This window comes from Cenococcum geophilum (genome assembly GCF_001692895.1).
Source record: "Cenococcum geophilum 1.58 unplaced genomic scaffold K441scaffold_5, whole genome shotgun sequence".
In the NCBI taxonomy this organism is placed as follows: Eukaryota; Fungi; Ascomycota; class Dothideomycetes; order Gloniales; family Gloniaceae; genus Cenococcum; species Cenococcum geophilum.
Genome location: NW_027137563.1, coordinates 5,137,060 through 5,156,448, shown reverse-complemented (window position 1 = coordinate 5,156,448; position 19,389 = coordinate 5,137,060). Strand labels below are relative to the sequence as shown.

The following is a 19,389-nucleotide window of genomic DNA, read 5'->3' as shown; positions in this document are numbered from 1 at the left end:
TTTGTTCCTTATAGTATACTATTATCCCTTTATATATGTATGTCTTCTGCTATTAGTCTAGTTCCCTTTATTATATAGTAACTCTAACCATCTTTATAATCCCTTATTAAATAACCCTATTTTCCGTAATTTATATAAGCTCCGTCTTTAAACCATTAACTTTGCTATAAAGTCCGCCTAAACGTCTTCTGCTACTAAGATCCCTAGTTTAGCCTATGCTCCTTAGTCCTATAATTACTAGATCCTTAACCTCTAGGTTTTTATAGTTTTTTACTCTATCTCTTATAGGCTTCTTTAGTACCACTTAGGTCTATTAGCTCTGCGCTATACCATATTTTCTAATTTAGCTTTTATTATTGCGTATTCTGCGCCTTATATAACTATAGAACTTTATTCTAACCTCTCTTAGTCTATTCCCTTTAGTAGATCCAATTATTAATCTTAATCGCCTAATCTATTAGTTCCCTTAGGGTGTCCGCATCTTCTATTAGAATAATTACGTCCTAAACTTTAGCCTTAAGTCCCTACTTATACTATACTATAAGCGCCCTATTATTTTACTTAACTTATATTGCTAATGTCTAGAACTATATTATATATTTAATCGCCGAGGTTTATTATATAATGTCTTGGAGTTTTTTTCCGCTATAGTTACTGCCTCTAGGTCTCTAAATATTTGCGTAAGTTGCTTTATAAATCCATTCCAGCTTAAGAATATAAACCGTACCTCTTGGTTTATAGTCGTTATTCCATTTACTTAGATTTCTATAAGGTAAGGCTTAAACCACTTAAGTGCCCTTCCTGTTAAGAATAATCCTGCGTACGCTATTTAATCTATAGGTATTGCTAGCTTAGCTCCTTCTTACGCGACCTTAAAGTGCATTTGCGTAAGAAACCCTTTAAGCTTTAATCTTTCTCCTAAGTATCTTTTAATTAATGGTAACTTAACCTTTACTACGCCTATCCCGTTAATCCTATTTTCTAACATTACATTATTTTCTATTAGCTGGTCAACTATCTCTTGTAGTTATCCGACTGTTATAGGTTGCTATAAGTTAGTGTTTACTATACTGGTGTTATTACCTGATCTCGATGTAGTTGCCGCCATTAATGGCGTTGTGGTGGCTGCTTTTAATGGTATGTTGTTTAACTTTCTGCACTTATTACCGTAACTAGGTAGTAATTATATAACGGAACCTTATAGTAAGAACTACGGTGGGCTTGTTATTAGGCTAGGTGTATAGGTAAAGTAAGTTAAAGTTAACAACGTAATAATAACTAGTGGAGTGGTTGCCTAACAGATTAACTTTAATTGTATTCTAAGAATTACTATAAGGAAGGAACTATCTAGGTAGGGATTAAGGGTCCTTAAATACACAACCGTACTCTTATAAAATCCTTTTTATACGTAATATACGTCTTATACGTAAGGTACGTAAGTTTCTCCCGTTCCTCTTATTTAATACGTAGCATATTATATAACCTTAGTTACCATTTCTCGTTATATAGCTCTATCGGCTCTATTCTAGACCATGCCTAAATTAACTAACTAGCTTCTTCTAACTCCTCTCCAAGTAGTCGTAACATTGTACTTAAAGCGTTCGTAACACCGTTAGTAAACAAGTCCTACTCTCCTCTAAGAATATCTATATAAAACGTCTCTATAAAAAGCTTAACTATAAGTTTATAGGACCGTTTTAGATCCTAGAGTATATAGGGCAGTAAGTATATAAGCTAGAGCTTCTNCNTACTATANNANNGCTCTACNTANTCTTNTATNTCTCCCTACTAGAGCCTTATAGGTTACGCCCTAGGTTTTAACCCCTAGTAGTAAAAGAGCTTAAGGAAGGCAGCTAGAAAGTAAAAGTAATTATCGCCTACTAAGATTGTGCTAAACAACTATAGTACCTTATTAAATAGCTAGGATAGCTAAATAAGTATAATAAATAGAAATATAAGACAGAACTTAAAAATTATTAATAACTATTAGATAAGTACTATAAGCGGAATACCCTAGCCTTATAGCCGAAGTGTAGGCGAAAAGTAAGCGCCGCTATTAAAATATAACCTGCATTAAAGCGGAATAGAGGACATTTAAAGGGATTAAAGAATAAGTAACGATTGCTATAACTTATAGGTAAGGCCACGGCGTATACTAGCAACGAAGCTTAATTTAGAAAGCACCCTTCCTAAACCTAGTCCGTTACTCTATGCTAGCTAAGTAGATTATTTATATATTAGAAAATAGGCCTATTTATAACTAGGGTTTATTTAACCGGGGTTTATAACCTACTAGTGACCTACTAGTGGTAACCTATACTAATAACTTATACTATTCCACGTATATACTATATAGATAACGTATAAGGCTAAAATATAGGTTAGCGGTGGGTTTAATAGGTATATAGCCTTACTGTCCTAATCTAGCTATATGTAAATAACCTATAACCTACCTATAAAGTATATACGGCGCTACGCCGGTATAACGTAAGGCTAAAGTAGGGTTAGCGGCGGATTTAATAGATATATAGCCTTACCGTCTATAAATCTGGCTATATATAAATAACTTATAACCTACCTATAAGGTACTAGCGACCTACCTATATAAATAAGCTTTAAAATATTTCTAGTCTACTAAATTTAGATAACGGTATTAAGCTCTACTAGCTCTACCTATTAAATAGACTAATTAGGATTTTCTATACCGGGTATATAAAATTACTACTAGCTTAGTTAAATGCGGGGGAGTCTTAGTAAGGTAAATCTAACTAATTAAATAACTTTAACCGCTAGTTAAAGTTCCTTAATATCTTCGCGCGGCGTATATATACTATCTATCTCTCTATACGCAAAATTAAGACGCTCTTTCCCCTTTAAATTTTTTCCTTACTAAGGTTTTTTATAAAGTTTTATTAAGGCTTAAGTATATAACGTGGCTCCCGGGGTTTTGCACGGTCCCTAAGTTTTGCACGATTTGAATACCAAAATTCGCCAAAATGCCGATTTGGTGACAAATAACTAGTAAAAATTATCACAAATCATTGCATCGTTAGTAAGGAGTCTTGAAGCAATAAATATACATTTATAAGTCTATTTAAAGTCGATTTCTGGTGTTTTAAAGCTCAATTGGCTTATAAATTTGGCCCCAGCCGCCACCAATTAGCTCGGCCTCCTCATCTGAGGACTTATCGTCGGTTATATTGCTTATATAGTCATCCTCCTGGTCTTCCTGGAGACTATCTGGTAGATCTGGTAGATCCGACGTCTTCTTAGCTGCATCCTAAAGTTGCTTGACAACGACTTAAGCTGCGGCCTATGCAGAAGAAGACTCTTCTGCCTGCTTCCGGAGCGTCTCGGCCGTTAATTGATGCAACTGCCATTAATTAGCCGCTTTGGTAGCTGCTAATTGGGTTTTCTTAGTGTTCTTCTGGCGAGCAATCTTGGCGGCAGCGTCAGAGTCCTTCTTTGCCTTCTTTGCCACCTTTGCTGTGTCCCCTGCCTCTCTATTATAAAGCGTAAACAGCTTCTTTATATTAGCGGCAATCCTCCAAGCTTCCTTTCTGGCTTCTACCTGTTTTCTTTTAAGCGTAATTGCTATTTGACGCTTTTTTTGTAGCTTGTCTCTAGCTATCTTAGCTTCTTCTTTAGCCCTCGCAGCAGCTTTCCTACTAGCAGCAAGTTCCTGAGCTGCCGCTAGTGTAAGAACTAACTCCTTAGAGAGTACTATTCGCTTCCGCTTCTTCCTTACCCGCCTCTTATTAGTATGCTATCGCAGCTCCTTATTTTCTACCTGTAGTAGCTTAAGATTATCCTCTAAAGATTGCAGGTGCTTTATTAGTGAGTCAACACAGGCCTCCGTTGCCTCTAGAGTTGTTTCTAGATAAAGGATTGTTTGCTAGTAACGAGATCTAGCATAGGCGCTATTAGGAGGGGGAGGATATAGAGGTAACAATAGAATTGTCGCCTCAGCTAGGTGAGGTAGAGGAGTAGATGGCCGAGCAGAGCAGCGTATAAGGGGTCGATTTAAGTTATAGGAGAGGAGGCCTGCCGCCTTAAAGGCGCTTTTTATTAAGGATCTAGTATAAATTTACGGTTGAATCTCGCCAAGAATCTTTATAAAATAGTCTTTATTTATACCGGTAATACCACAAGCTACGTATTTATCGACTTTAGTAGAATATGCGCGCTTAAGAAGCGAAAATATAACAAGATCCAGTGGCTAAAGTATATGCGTTAAATACGGAGGCAGGCATATAGGTATAATCTTATGGCTCTAGCAGTACTCGACGAAGTCAACGTTAATATGGCTGCTATGGCCATCCATTACTAGTAGTCGATAGCCAACCAATTCACTATTTCTTCCTTCTTCTGCTACCTTTACTGCTGCCCTCTTCTATACCTTAGTTCGCCGGGTATAGTGCTTAAAGTGCTTCAGCCACTTTAGTCCAATTTCTTGATTTGACCAGCTATTCTCACTAAGGCCAATTGCACAGTCACCAAGAGCTTCGCGAGCTTCCTCCCACATTCTCTCAGTATGTGTATGGCCTTTAAAGACGAGAAAAGGTGGTATAGTCGTCCCCCCCATACCTATGCAATTAATCTGTAAGACTTACTCCCTAGAGCCATCAACCGTCTTAAAATTAGTAGCCCTGCCTCGCAATATTACCACCTTAGCGCTATATATATAGCCCATTAAGGTGCCAGTCTCATCCATATTCTAGGTATCGTCGTCTTCAACATTATACTGGGTCTTAGCATTAGAGTAGTCGGCGAAGAACTTAGTAACGAGGGCAGGATTATCGTTGGCAATGGCTCGTTCTTAGTTAATTGACCGTACATAGCAGATTTAAAGCTCGTCCTGTCGTTTTAGGAAGCAACTAACCCAGTTCTTACCTAGTGGTTAAATCTCATAGTACCGAGGGAGGTGGGAGCGTTCGCGGTATAGGATAATAGTGGCTATTATCCGGACCGTGTAAATTCGACATAGAAATCCGGCATTAGCAAGATATATACAGTGTCGAACAATTGCCGCTTCGCTAGCTGGTGAAATACAATATTAGTTAACGTGGGCGACTTAATGAGGTTGGTGTTTACCTTAGAGGCGTCTTCGAAAAGTATAACGATGGTTCTGGAGGAGTCCTCCACATTCGTCGCCTGCTTACATAAGCAGATTCCCTTTATTTCCATTTTCCTTAGTAATCACTTTGGCCACTATAGACGTAGGCCTATATAGAGGCCTATGTTCGTCGTAGATAGAGAGATAGATTCATTTATTCTTTTATCCTTAGATCCAGTTCATTAGGTTATAAGCACTCGTTGCTACCAAGCTGCGACGATTCAGCTATTTAATAGTTTAGAATATTGACACCTTACTATAGGTTGCATTAAGGGTTACTACACCCGTGCTAGGTTATATCTTACTGTTCTATATTTAACGCCTTACTATAGGCCGTATTAAAGGTTACCACACCTGCGTATAAAGTTATTTCTTATTATCAAAATTACGCGTTAAATTCGTTTGTTTACGCGTTGCTATGGGTAAAGACTATCTAGGCATTTAACGCCTTAAGAAAGACGGTTTAAATTGGCACTAATATTGGACGCAGCTTAGCACGTACCTACGTGGTAAGGGCCTTCTATACATTATTTAAGAAGATATGGGCCCACCCCTCTACCTAAAGCTTTAGGAAGAAAAGCCCACAATATCTATTAACAAAATACCAAAGGACGCTAACAAGGAGGAGCGAGATAAGATCCTTAAGAGGTCTTAAATTATTGCGGATACTAATAATTTAATTCGCTTAACTAATAAGGCACTCTCCGACGAGTATAATAAGGACCTTAAATAGTATAGTAAGGAAGACGGTAAAGTCTGTTTAGTTATCCTTGGTATAATTAATAATAAGATTATTACTACCCTAGAGCATAAAAAGACGGCGAAGGACTATATTAAATACCTTAAGCAATTATTTAAGGCCCGTGGCTTAATCTATAAGGCTAACATATAGGAGACTTTTATTAAGCTCCGCTATTAATTGGACTAAGTAATTACTACTTTCTTAAGCCGTTACTAAGAAGCGGTTTAAGGAGTTAAGTAGGTAAAGCTTGCCCTAGATGACAAGATCATTAACTATTACTTTATTAACGCCGTTGACGAATACTTCCCTATATAGGCTTAAATCCAACGTAATAAGATCCGCGACGGACATATAATTTTACTACTTTAATTAATTGCTAACCTTACTAACGAGGCTTGGCGGAAGGACTTACCTAAGAGCTTTGCCTTGGTTAATAAGCTATTAGGTAACTTACGCAAACAGTCTGGTTAAGGACGCGGTAATGGATATAGTCGTGGCAATAGCCGTGGTAGAGGCGGCGGAGGAGCTAGTTAAGGTGCCTTATTAGGCAATTAAGGCTCTACTAAGGATGCTTTAAACAAGTATAAATGGTGTAAGCTAGGTTATCTAGGTGGTAAGGAAGGCTGCTAGATAAAGTATGTTTACCTAAGACCCGAATAATAGAGACCTAGAAAGAAATGGCCTCCGCGCTTAGGTAATAGAGTAGCCTTAAATATAAATAAGGCCTCTAAGGGGACATCTAATCGCCCCTCTTAAGCTACTAATTTGGTAACAAGATTAATCTTTACTACGTAGGTTATTGGGCTAATAACTATAGCTTTAGAAACGGATATTAAGGACTCCTAGATAGCCGATAGTTGCTTAAATATTTATATAAGTAACAATATTAGGAAGTTCGTATAGTATAAGGAAATTAAGCCTTTTTAAATTTAGACGGGAGGAGGCTTAATGGAGGCTATTAGCGTTAGATTAGTTAAGCTTATAGTCGCCCAGACCGATTACTTAGCCTATACTATTATATTTACTAACGTATATTATTATCCTAACTTCTTTATAAATATCGTCTCGCTTAGTATTCTGCGGAGCAACATCAGCAAAATATGGTACCCTTTCAATGGCCTTAATGGTTGGTGGTTGACGCAATTGGCGCGCAGTTAAGGTCATTTGGCAACTCGACCGACTAGCCTATGTCGTGTTTTTTTAACACGCAGCCTGCGCGCAGCCTGCGCGTAACCTNCGCGCAACCTGCTAGCAATCTGCGCATTTAGCAACCATAATTATATTTACCTCTTTTATACTAATAGCATATTTTAAATAAATAAAAGCTATTTTAAAGCTATTTATAAGGCTAGCAAAATAAATAATATTATTTTAGATAATTTAATATAATATAGCGATNGTTCTCTTCTACCTATCTACCTATTAACTTACCTACCTGCCTATCTACCTACCTGCCTACATCGCCTACCTATCTGCATTGCCTACCTATCTACATTGCCTACCTGTTTACATTACCTACCTATCTGCATTGCCTACCTGCCTATATTACCTACCTGTCTATATTGCCTACCTATCTATATCGCCTACCTGTCTGTATCGCCTACCTATTTACATCTACCTACCTATCTATATCTGCCTACCCGTTAGCATCTGCCTACCTATCTGTATCTACTTGCCTATCTGCATCTACTTACCTATCTATATCTGCCTACCTGTTTGCATCTGCCTACCCGTTAGCATCTCCCTGTTTATACCTACCTATCTATACTACCTTGATTCGATTAATTAATCAAATCGTTTATAGTATTCGCTAGCTAGTCATTATCGTCTGGTTTTGGCGACGGTTGTCTAGTTCTAGCAACGGTCGTCTAGTTTTGGTAACGGTCGTCTGGCTCTAGTAACGGTTGTCTGGCTTTGGTAACGGTCGTCTGGTTCTAGTGACGGTCGTCTAGTTCTGGCGACGGTTATCTAGTTCTGGCGACGGTCGTCTAGCTCTGGCGACAGTTATCTGGTTTTGGCGACAGTCGTTTAACTTTAGAGACAGTCGTCTGGCTCTAGCGACGGTCGTCTGGTTCTAGTAACGGTCGTCTGGTTCTGGCGACGGTCATCTAGTTCTAGCGATAGTTGTCTAGCTCTAGCGATAGTCGTCTGGCTCTAACGACGATTGTCTGGTTCTGGCGACGGCAACGGTCGTCTGGTTCTGGTAACGGTTATCTAGTTCTGGCGACGGTCATCTAGTTCTAGCGATAGTCATCTAGTTCTAGCAACGGTCCTCTGCTAACTGCCGTTCTAGTGCCTCCCTAGGTAGGGAGGATATAAGGAGGGAAGGAAAGGTAAAAAATAAGGCGGCTACATAGGCAGAGACACGTGTAGACGCTATCGGGAATATAGCGGGGACCCGATGCAGAGCTTCGTGTAGAGCCTCCGTACGCAGAGCTTCGCGCAGAGCCTTGTGTAGAGCCTCTGTACGTAGAGCTTCGTATAGAGCTTCGTGTAGAGCTTCGTGTAGAGCCTCCGTATGCAGAGCTTCGCGCAGAGCCTCGTGCAGAGCTTCGTGTAGAGCCTCCGTACGCAGAGCTTCGCGCAGAGCCTCCGTACGCAGAGCCTCGCGCAGAGCCTCGTGCAGAGCCTCTACGTAGAGCTTCGTGCAGAGCCTCCGTACGCAGAGCTTCGCGCAGAGCCTCATGCAGAGCCTCTGTACGTAGAGCTTCATGCAGAGCTTCGTGCAGAGCTTCGTGCAGAGCTTCGTGCAGAGCTTCGTGCAGAGCTTCGTGCAGAGCTTCGTGCAGAGCTTCGTGCAGAGCTTCGTGCAGAGCTTCGTGCAGAGCTTCGTGCAGAGCTTCGTGCAGAGCTTCGTGCAGAGCTTCGTGCAGAGCCTCCGTACGCAGAGCCTCGCGCAGAGCCTCGTGCAGAGCCTCTACGTAGAGCTTCGTGCAGAGCCTCCGTACGCAGAGCCTCTACGTAGAGCTTCGTGCAGAGCCTCCGTACGCAGAGCCTCGCGCAGAGCTTCGTGCAGAGCCTCTACGTAGAGCTTCGTGCAGAGCCTCCGTACGCAGAGCTTCGCGCAGAGCCTCGTGCAGAGCCTCTGTACGTAGAGCTTCGTGTAGAGCTTCGTGTAGAGCTTCGTGTAGAGCTTCGTGTAGAGCCTTGTGCAGAGCCTCGTGTAGAGCTTCGTGTAGAGCTTAGTATAGAGCTTCGTGTAGAGCTTCGTGTAGAGCCTTATGCAGAGCCTTGTGCAGAGCCTCTAAGTAATAAGACTATGTAAGATTATATAAGATTGCGTAATTGGTATATAACTTTACCTTAATTGCATGTTAAGGAATATACAGTTAGCTTTTAAAGTTGTTAAATAGGTTAACTACGTGTTAAGGAATATGCAGTTAGCTTTTAAAGTTGTTAAGTTAGTTAATTACGTATTAAGTTAGTTAAATTACATGTTAAGTTAGTTAATTGCGTATTAAGTTAGTTAAATTATATATTAAGTTGGTTAATTGCGTATTAAGTTAGTTAAATTACATATTAAGTTAGTTAATTGCGTATTAAGTTGGTTAAATTGCATGTTAAGTTGGTCAATTACGTATTAAGTTGGTCAATTGCGTGTCAAGTTAGTTAAATTGCATGTCAATTACGCGAAACGCGCCACACAAAGTCTACTTGAATCTTATCCTGCGAATATTTTCCCGATAAAGGGCGCCTTCTTTAACGGTCTCTATAATATAATTAACTTTATTAAAGATTGGGTAGAAATAGCCTATATCCTAAGTATTAACGGACTTAATATATTTATACTAGTAGATAACCCTATGGAGGTTCCTTTCGCAATGGCTTTAGCTACCGTATGATTGCGCCTCTATAAGAAAGGCGTGCTTACTAAAGCTACTATAGAGACTTAGCACAAGAGACTATAATACCTTTCTCCTACCTAGATATGTCTCCTCGCTAGAAGTATAAAGGGGATTGTGGTTACTAAGGATAAGCTATTTTACTGTGAGGACTGTTACCTCGGAAAGGCTAAGAAGCAAATATTAAGACGCCCTTAAAGACGCAGCAATTGTATATTTGAAAAGGTGCATATTAATATAGTTAGGCCATTAAAATACAAAGGCCTTTACGGTGAGAAGTACTAGGTACTATTTACTAATGACCGTATACGCTTTAGATGGATTTACTGTATATTAAATAGAGGCTCCGCGGCCTCTACCTTAAAGCAGTTTATCTGTATAATTAAGACTTAAATAGGAATAACGATTGGTTACTTCTGATTGGATGGAGCTGCTAAGTGGTTTAGTAAGGATATAACCAATTTCTTTAAGAACAAAGGTATAGTTACTAAGGCCTCTATTCTATACACCGCATACTAAAATAAAATTATAGAGAAGGCTAACTACTTAGTTAAAAAAAGGGTTAGGGTAATGTTAATTAAAACTTAATTGCTACTAAAGCTCTGGCCTAAAGTTGCTAAGGTAGCCGTATACGGACTTAATATGTTGCCTATATTAGTTAATAAGGACTAAGTGTAACGGAACCTTGTAGCAGGAACTATAATAGGCTCGTCAATAGGCTAGGTGTGTAGGAAATGCAAGTATAAAAGTCGGTTAACGTAATAATAACTGGTGGAGTGGTTGCCCAATAGATTAACTCTAATTGTATTCTAAGAATTACTACGAGGAAGGAACTATCTAGGTAGGGACTAAGGGTCCTTAAATACATAACCGTACTCCTAAGAAAGTTATTACTCTATCTACTCTATCTGCTCTATTTGCTCTACGATAGATCTTATAGATTATATAGATTATACAGATTACATCACGTGACTCTGCTTACCATTCCTTGTCACATAGTTCCACGGGTTTTATCCTAGACCGTGCTTATATTAACCAACTAGCTTCTTCTAACTCCTCTCCAAGTAGTCGTAATATTGTACTTAAAGCGTCCGTAACACCATCTCCCTCCTCTCCATCTTCGTCCTTAAAGATTCCTAGCATCTTTAGGTTGTTTACTAGAGGTATAATATCCATCTAATCGATTTAGTTGATATCATTACTTATAATGCCTAAAGCACCTTCTTCTTCCTCTATAGCCCGTTGGTCTCGTACCGTTGCTATAATATTGTCTCTTAGTGAGATAATGCTATCTCCGTGTTCTCGTTGTGCGAAAAAGGGGCTAGTTTACGTTGCGTTGGCGAGTCCTTCGTCCTGGTAACCTTTCTCTTATTTAGAGTGCACTAAAGCGAACATTTAGTCGTCCTGTAATGTTTGCTCTATCTCTGATGTTAAATATACGCAACCTATTACTCTTAATAGTCGTTTAGTTCCCTAATTAATTTGTCTTAGGGTCTTGTGTTTAGTTTAAGGCAGAAAAACTTAAGGGTAATCTTACCGTAACGCTGGCGGAAGCCCATCGTTAATCCAAAGAGTCTGCTTGTGCCCTTAAGGCTTAGCAGTCTGCCTTTGCGAAAGTTTAGCGTCTTTAACGCGTTTGTGAGAAGGTTTACTCTAAGGAGTAGAAACTTATAGAATAAGGTCTTCAGGAACTGGGTAATGAAAGAACGGATTCTCCTCTAACAGAGAAGGAAATAGATCTAAGTAGTTCGGCAACTATTCTTCTTAGGTCCCCCTTAAGTAACTCGTTCTTTAGTGATCCTTCTTTATTAATGCTGCCTGACCTAATCTCTTCCGATACTCCCGTACCTTTCCTATAGCGTTCTTTAAATTCTCTAGTAGCTCCTAGGTAGTCTTAGTGTAGCCTATCCACTTAACTTCGTACCATATTTTATTGTCGACGTCCTTGTGGCTAATAATCTTCAAAACTTACTATTTGTCTTCTTCCTGTTCTTTATATATGTCTGCTTTATAAACCGGTGGCTTGATATTCCTATATACTAGCTCTAGTATTACAATATACTGTATAGGGTAGATCTTCATTTTAGCTAGTAGGTTTAACTTAAACGTAACCGGTAAAATCCTCTACGTAATTTTAAAAGGTCCTAGTCTAACATGGTCCAATTTCTTGCTTGGTCGTTAACTCTTGAAATTTTTGTATAGTAGCCATACTTTATCTCCCTCCTTAAGATCTGGTCCCTTAGATCTCTTAGCATTATAGTACTTTTTTATTCTCTCTTATACTTTCTTTGCTGATTCCATAAGGTCTGCATAAAAATTCATCAATATCTTCATTCTTTCTTTGGCTGTACTACTTGTTTTCTTCGCTTACTGTAGTAATAACGATATTTTTAGCTCATATCCATAATTTACCTTAAATGGTGATGTGCCTATTCCTTCTTAAGGTGTTGCATTGTATATAAACTGTATAACTGGTAATAGCAATACCTAATTGTTTTGTGCATAATTGATATAATGCCTTAGATACTGCTCTAGCGTCTAATTTAATCTTTTCGTTTAACCGTCTGTCTGTGGATAATATGCGGTAAAAGTTGCTGCTCGAACTCCTTGCTCCGCTAAAAACACTTCCTAGAATACTGCTATAAATCTTAGATCTCTATCCGATATGATTTTGCTTAATACTCTATGTCTTACGAATATTTCTTTAACGTAGATTCTAGCGACATCTTCTGCTAAGATTTCTTTTGTGCATACTATAAAGTATCCCCACTTTATAAGCTTATCTACTATTACTAAGATCGCGTTGTAATCTTATCCGGTAATAGGATCTTTTAATTTTGGTAACTTAACAATAAAGTCCTATAATATGACCTCCCATGGTCTCTCTGGTGTTTTAATAGGTTGTAGCCCTCTATACGGCTTATGCCTTATTAGTTTATTCCTTTAGCAATCTGGATATTCCTTTATAACCCTTCTAGCCATCCTCTAAATTCCGTTAATAATATACTCCTCCTAGAGTCTCGACACTAAGCCCGTAGCTCCATTGTGTTCTTAAGTTAGTTCCTTATGGAAGTCCTCTATAAATTACTCTACTATACTTCTTAGGATGTACCTTACTTCTTAATTTTCGTATATATCCGTTTATAGATCTTCTAGCTATGCTTCTAGAATTCTTTACGCCTAAAAGCTTTTTGGTGTCTTGTAGACCTTCTCTAGTTTATTGTCTTCTTAAGTTGCTACGATTTTTGGGTAATTGTACCTAATTAATCCGTCTATATCTTTTTGCAATAAAGCCCCTAATGGCTTTTCCTTATTTTATAGTTTAGCTTTACGGCTTAGAGCATCTGCCCGCGTATTATCTGTGCCTTTAGTATACTAAATCTCGAAATAGTATTCCGTAAGCATCTCTGCCCATCTAACCTGTCTTTGGTTAAGTTCCTTCGTTATTAGGAATCCTGTTAGGTTCTTATAATCCGTTTTAACTATAAATAGTTTCTCTATGCCTTGTAAGAATGCTCTCTATTCCTTTAATGCTATAACTATACCTAACAACTCCTTGTTATAGATGTTATAGTTTAACTCTAGTGGTGTTATTTTCTGACTGTAGTATGCCACTAGGTGCCATCTATCTTGATGCCTTTATATAAAGCACGCCCCTAGTATATAGTCTGATATATCTGTTTCTATAACCGTCTTTAGTCCTAGTTAATAGATCTTAAGAACTGGCTCCTGGGTGAACAACTCTTTGACTTTCTTAAAGAGTTCTCTTTGCTCTTCCCTCTATGCCTATAGTTCTTCTTTCTTTATTAATTATGTAAATAGTTTAATGTCCTTTAACTACTGCGCTATAAACCTTCTATAGTAATTGCAAAATCCTAGGAACGATTTTAACTATATAACGTTCTCTAGTTCCTACCAATTTACTATAGCCTTGATCTTCTATGGATCTATGCTAAGTTAGCCTAGTTTAATAATAAATCTAATAAAATTAGTCTTCCTGGTAAAGAACTCGTATTTCTCGATTGCTACTAGCATCTATTCCTCTTATAGTCTCTTTAAGACCCATTTGACGTATTCCCCGTGTTCTTCCTTAGTTATTAAGTAGATAATAATATTGTTAAGGTATACTATAACAAATTCATCTAAGTGTTCTTCTAACACATTATTAATACGCTTCTGGAATGTTGCTAGTGCGTTTATAAGCCCGAATTATATAACTAATAGTTTGTACAGTCCTTCCTTTAACCTAAAGGCTGCCTTTTATTCGTTACCTTCCTTAATCCTAATCTAATGGTACGCCCATCTTAGATCTATCTTTATAAAGATTTGCGTATTACCTATCCTATCTTAGATTTCGCTAATTAAGGGTAAAGGATACCTATCCTTCCTAGTAATGCTATTTAACTGTCTATAGTTAATACACAGCCTTAGTTTGCCATTTTTCTTTAGTACGAATAGTACTGGATAACCTGCTAATAACTGCGATGGTTTAATATATCCCTTTTATAGATTTTTCTAGATAAACTCTTTTAACGCTCTACTTTCTTCTTTGGTAAGCTTATAGATTGGAAAGAACCTTAGACTTATTCCTGGTTCTAATTCTATTTCATGGTCCCATACTATATATTCTGACAGCTTTTTACTTTCCAGTAACTATAGTTTCTTGCCGTACTTATGGTATCTCTTTAGTATATGGCTTAGTCCTTTTTCTGTTTCTTTGTAGGTTGTTTCTACTTAGTACCATACTAACTTAGCTTATTATTGCATTTTACGGCGTTAAGTATCTCTAATATCGACCTAACCTATAATCCAATCAATCCTTGGATTGTATTCCTGTAACTAAGGCATGCCTAATACTGCCTCGTCCTGTCCTAATAGTAGGATATTAAAAGACATCTTGATTTGTTTTTCTTTAATAGTTATCTAAATAGGTCCTGTTTTAAGATTGATGATCCCTCCTCTATAGGTTATTAGATCTCCTAAAATTATAACTAATAGGTAAGGTTGCTTTTTTTGTCTATAAGGTAGTCCTATTCTCTTAACTGCTGCTAGTAAGATATAGTTTCGCGTTGCTCCACTATCTATTAGCGCTTTAAACTACTAATCTTGCCAATTAATCCGTAAATTTAGGTGTCGTCTTTAAATTCCTTTAAGGGTCTAAGGCTCTACTACTAGCTCCCTCTAGTCCTGTGGGCCTTTACTTTTCCTAACTATTAGCTACTTAATCCTAGTGCACTTAACTCGCTCTTTAGCCAATGCCTAGTTTGTTTTTTATCTTTAATATACTATAGACACGTATTTTCTAGGCATTTCTACCACTATTATCCGTCTAAGCATTCTTCTATAAGGAATCTTCCTGGTTAAAGTACTAAACTTCCTTCTTCTTAGGTTTCTATTAGATGCCATCTATGTATATATTTAGCATTCCTGTACTATTACTCGTCCGTTATCCAGTATATCCTTATAAGGTATTTCCGATTCTTTTCTTTTGGATTCTTATATATTTCGCATATATCGTCTATACACGCAATCTATAATAACGTATAGTGTGCTAGGTGCTTTAGGTTAACTCTTAGCTCGTCTTCGTCCCTAAGTTTAAACCTTTGTCGTGCTGATCTAAACATTATAACTTTATTTATAGGTACTAAGATACGTCTCTTGCTTCTCCAGTCCTCTAAACGTTCCTCTAAATCCTTTAACGTTATAATTAAGGCTCCTTTAATATGCGTTATGGCCTTCTCTGTAATTGGGTAGTCCTAGATAACTTTTTTATCCAACTATATATAGAAGTCTTCCCACTTATTATTATACCTTTGCCTATACTACTTTTAGTATAGCTGCTAGAGTATATACGGTCTATCCGTAAGGAAATATCTCTTTATTACTATATTGTAATAGCCTTTAGTATGTCGTTCTTCGAACCTAGTAGGAATCCCTAGATCCTCTTTTTATTCCAGTTTGGTAAGCCACTTGGCCCTTAGTGTGCCTGCTTTTAGCCTATTAGTGATTTTTTGTACTAGTGCTCTGTCCTTCGTATGTTCCAATGTGCTAAATCTTCTATTTAGTTTCTGTTCTTGCCACGCGATAATTCTTTACCTAAATTCTTCTATAGTTTTTTTTGGTTTGCGCCTTACGCTCTAATCCTTAAAGTCGTCTCGCTTCTTAATCCTGGTATTAATTTTTCGATCTTCAGTCTAAACACTTTATTTAACTAGTAAATCCTCTAGGTCCATGTATTTGTCTCCTAGTCTAGTCGCTGTTTATACCGCAGATTCTCTGATCTATAAAGAAGCTCCTAGCCTCTTGCTTATAGGTGTCTTAATTCGTACCCCGAATCCTTAACCCTTTAGGTTCTTTAATCCTAAGCTTGCTTCTGACTTAAGTTTAGCCCCTACCTTAGTCTAACTAGGCTTGACTAGTGTCCTTGTCTCATCTTAAGAGTCCTAGATCTTACTTATCTCGTCTTAAGAATCTTATATTGTTGGGAATTCTTATCCCAAGCTTATTCGTATGTCTTTAAACTAAGCTACTACTCTGCTTTATTGGTTTCTGTCCGTTATAGGTCCTTAAGCTTGCCTTATTTCGTTTTAAGAATCTTAGTCGTCTCTTATCTTATCTTAAGAATCTTAAGCCTTTGGCCTTTTGCCTTTATTAAGTGCCGAAGTGGTTTACTGTCCTACTTTTTTTGCGTCTCATAAAGCGATAGACATCGTATCTAGTGGGGTTTCGATCCCTACTGATGTTCCCTATTCTATAGTAGAATTATCCTCTGCCTTTGGTATAACATCTCCAAGGTCTGCTCGCTCCTAGTAAGCGGCCCTTATTGCCTTATTGTTACGGAGTGTTTCGCCTGGGTTGAATTTATCGTCCTTAATATCCAATCTGCGAACTAGTTCGTTAGTTCCTCTGCATCCTATAGGTGCTAGCTCCTATGGCTAATAGCTTACGCCGTACTTAGCGTCTTTATAAATTTGGTATACGTTGTTATAACAAAACGCAAAACTTTTAATTAAACATTCTTTTGTTCCTTATAGCACATTATCGTCCCTCTGTACGTGTATATCGTCTGCTAGTTTTGTGCCTTTTACTATATAGTAACTCTGCCCACTTCTACAGTCTCTAATATAATAACCCTATTTTCCGTAATTTATACAAGCTCCTTCTTTAAACTATTTCTCTTATTATAGAGTCCGCCTAAATATCTTCTGCTGTTAAGATCCCTAATTTAGCCTTTACTCCTTAGACCTTTAATTACTTAATCCTTATCCTCTGGGTTTCCATAGTTTGCTCTATCTCTTATAGGCTTCTTTAATACCACTTAGGTCCATTAGCTCTGCGCCATACTATAGTTTCTAACTTAGCTTTTGTTGTTGCGTACTCTGCGCCTTATATGACTGTAGAACTCTATCCTAACCTTTCTTAGCCTACTCCCTTTGGTAGATCTGATTGTTAATCTTAATCGCCTAATCTATTAGTTCCCTTAGGGTATCCGCATCTTCCATTAGGATAATCACGTCTTAAACTTTAGCCTTAAGTCCCTGTTTATACTGTGCTATAAGCGCCTTATTATTCCACTCTACTTATATTGCTAGTGTCTAGAACTATATCGTATACTTAATTACTAAAGTTCGTTGTATAAGATTCTGGAGTTTTCTTTCCGCTGTAGTTGTTTCTTCTGGGTCTTTAAATATCTGTGTAAGTCGTTCTGCGAATCCTTCCCAACTTAAGAACATAAATCGCATGTCTTAGTTAGTAGTCGTCATTCCGTTTGCCTATATCTCCGTAAGGTAGGGTTTAAACCACTTAAGTGCTTTTCCTAATAAGAATAGTCCTATATAGGCTATCCGATCTATAGGTATAGGTAACTTTACTCCCTCCTATAAGACCTTAAAGTGCATCTGTGTAAGGAATCCTTTAAGCTTTAACCTCTCTCCTATAAATCTCTTAATTGATAGTAGCTTAATCTTTACTGCTCCTATCCCGTTAAGTCTTTCTTCCAATACTATATTGTTAGCTATTAGCTGGTTAACTATTTCCTATAGCTGTCCGACCGTCACAGGTTGCTATAAGTTAGTATCTGCTATACTAGTGTTACCTCCTGTTCTTGAAGTAGTTGCTGCCGTCAATAGCGTCGTAGTGGCTGCTTTTGGTGNCATGTTGTTTAACTTCTTATATTAATACCGTAACTAGGTAGTGATTGTGTAACGGAACCTTATAGCAGGAACTACAATGGGCTCGTTAATGGGCTAGGTATGTAGGAAATGCAAGTACAAAAGTTGGTTAACGTAATAACAACTGGTGGAGTGGTTGCCTAACAGATTAACTCTAATTGTATTCTGAGAATTACTACGAGGAAGGAACTATCTAGGTAGGGACTGAGGGTCCTTAAATACACAACCGTACTCCTAAGAAAGTTGTTACTCTATCTGCTCTGTCTGCTCTGTTCGCTCTGTGACAGATCTTATAGATTATACAGATTATACAGATCATATCACGTGACTCTGCTTACTATTTCTCGTTATATAGTTCCACGGGTTCCATCCTGGACCGTGCTTGTATCAACTAACTAGCTTCTTCCGACTCCTCTCCAAGTAGTCGTAACATTGTACTTAAAGCGTCCGTAACACTAAGCTCTGCCCGCTTAAGTAATAGCTCTCGCCCTAGGTGATACTAATTCTACAATTATATACGCTAACTAGAAGATCTATAGCTATCCCGCCTATATCCTTATTAATAAAAAAGACCCTTAGCGGTAATAAGGTAATAAGTTTGTTATAAGAGTATAGAAAGGACAATTAGTTGGCTATAAAGGCTTATATATATACCGCGTCTATCTACCTTATAAGAATAGGGTCGTTTAATTAAGTAGTATTACCTTTAATAAATTAGGAACCTTTCTTACTATATTAATTAGTGAAGAAGAAGGTAGCAACAATAATATCTGCTAGGTACTACTTAAGGAACTCCCTACCGAAGATACTATACTAGAGGTCTCTTGGTTATTATAGAAAGGAGATAAGGCTTCTTAGTCACTATAGAAGGTAGACAAGGTCTCTTGGGCCTCTTAGTTAAGGGGTAACTCTTAGTTAGGGGGTGCCTCTAGCGATTACAATATTGCACTATAGCTTAATTAACCTCCTTTCACTAAAGACAAATAGGCAGGTTTTAACTAGTAAGAGCTACCTAATTTAGGAGGACACCTCTGTTAGGAAACGACTCCCCTAAGGGACATCTACTAGGAGGATCTAGAGTAAACTCTAGATAAGTACTTAGATAAGGAAGCTAAACCTATAATAAATACTTATACGCGGTTAAAGCCACAGCTTAACTATAGTGTACTCTATAGAACTAGAAAAAAGGAGCTGGCTATAAAAGCTATTTACCTTACCCTGGCCTTCGCCTATACGTTTATAAGCGCTCTATCGCAGCCTTAATAGATAAGGATAACTAAAGGACTACCTTTAGAGCCACGCAACTAGAAGGAAGCTATAAATTTAGTATTTAAGAAGGAGTGGAAGGCTGCGGTAGATAAGGAATAGGAGTCTTAAATGGTAAATATCTTATTTAAGATTGTTAAACTTTTACCTAAAGCTAAGGCTCTACCTGTTAAATGGGTTTTTACGTACAAATTTAATAAGAATAATGTCCTATTTAGATGGAAAGTAAGACTAGTATTACGCGGTAATAAG

General features: G+C 37.9%; 1 protein-coding gene across 1 annotated transcript; it reads right to left on the bottom strand.

Annotated features, from left to right (window-relative positions):
- Nucleotides 1-4,393: 4,393 nt before the first annotated feature.
- On the bottom strand, nt 4,394-4,689 carry K441DRAFT_733820 (uncharacterized protein; the record flags this gene model as incomplete). The annotated part of the gene is made up of 1 exon (XM_067654264.1): nt 4,394-4,689. The coding sequence occupies exon 1, from the start codon at nt 4,583-4,585 to the stop codon at nt 4,394-4,396; it is 192 nt and encodes a 63-aa protein (XP_067508688.1). The 5' UTR covers nt 4,586-4,689.
- Between the last annotated feature and the right edge of the window lie 14,700 nt (nt 4,690-19,389).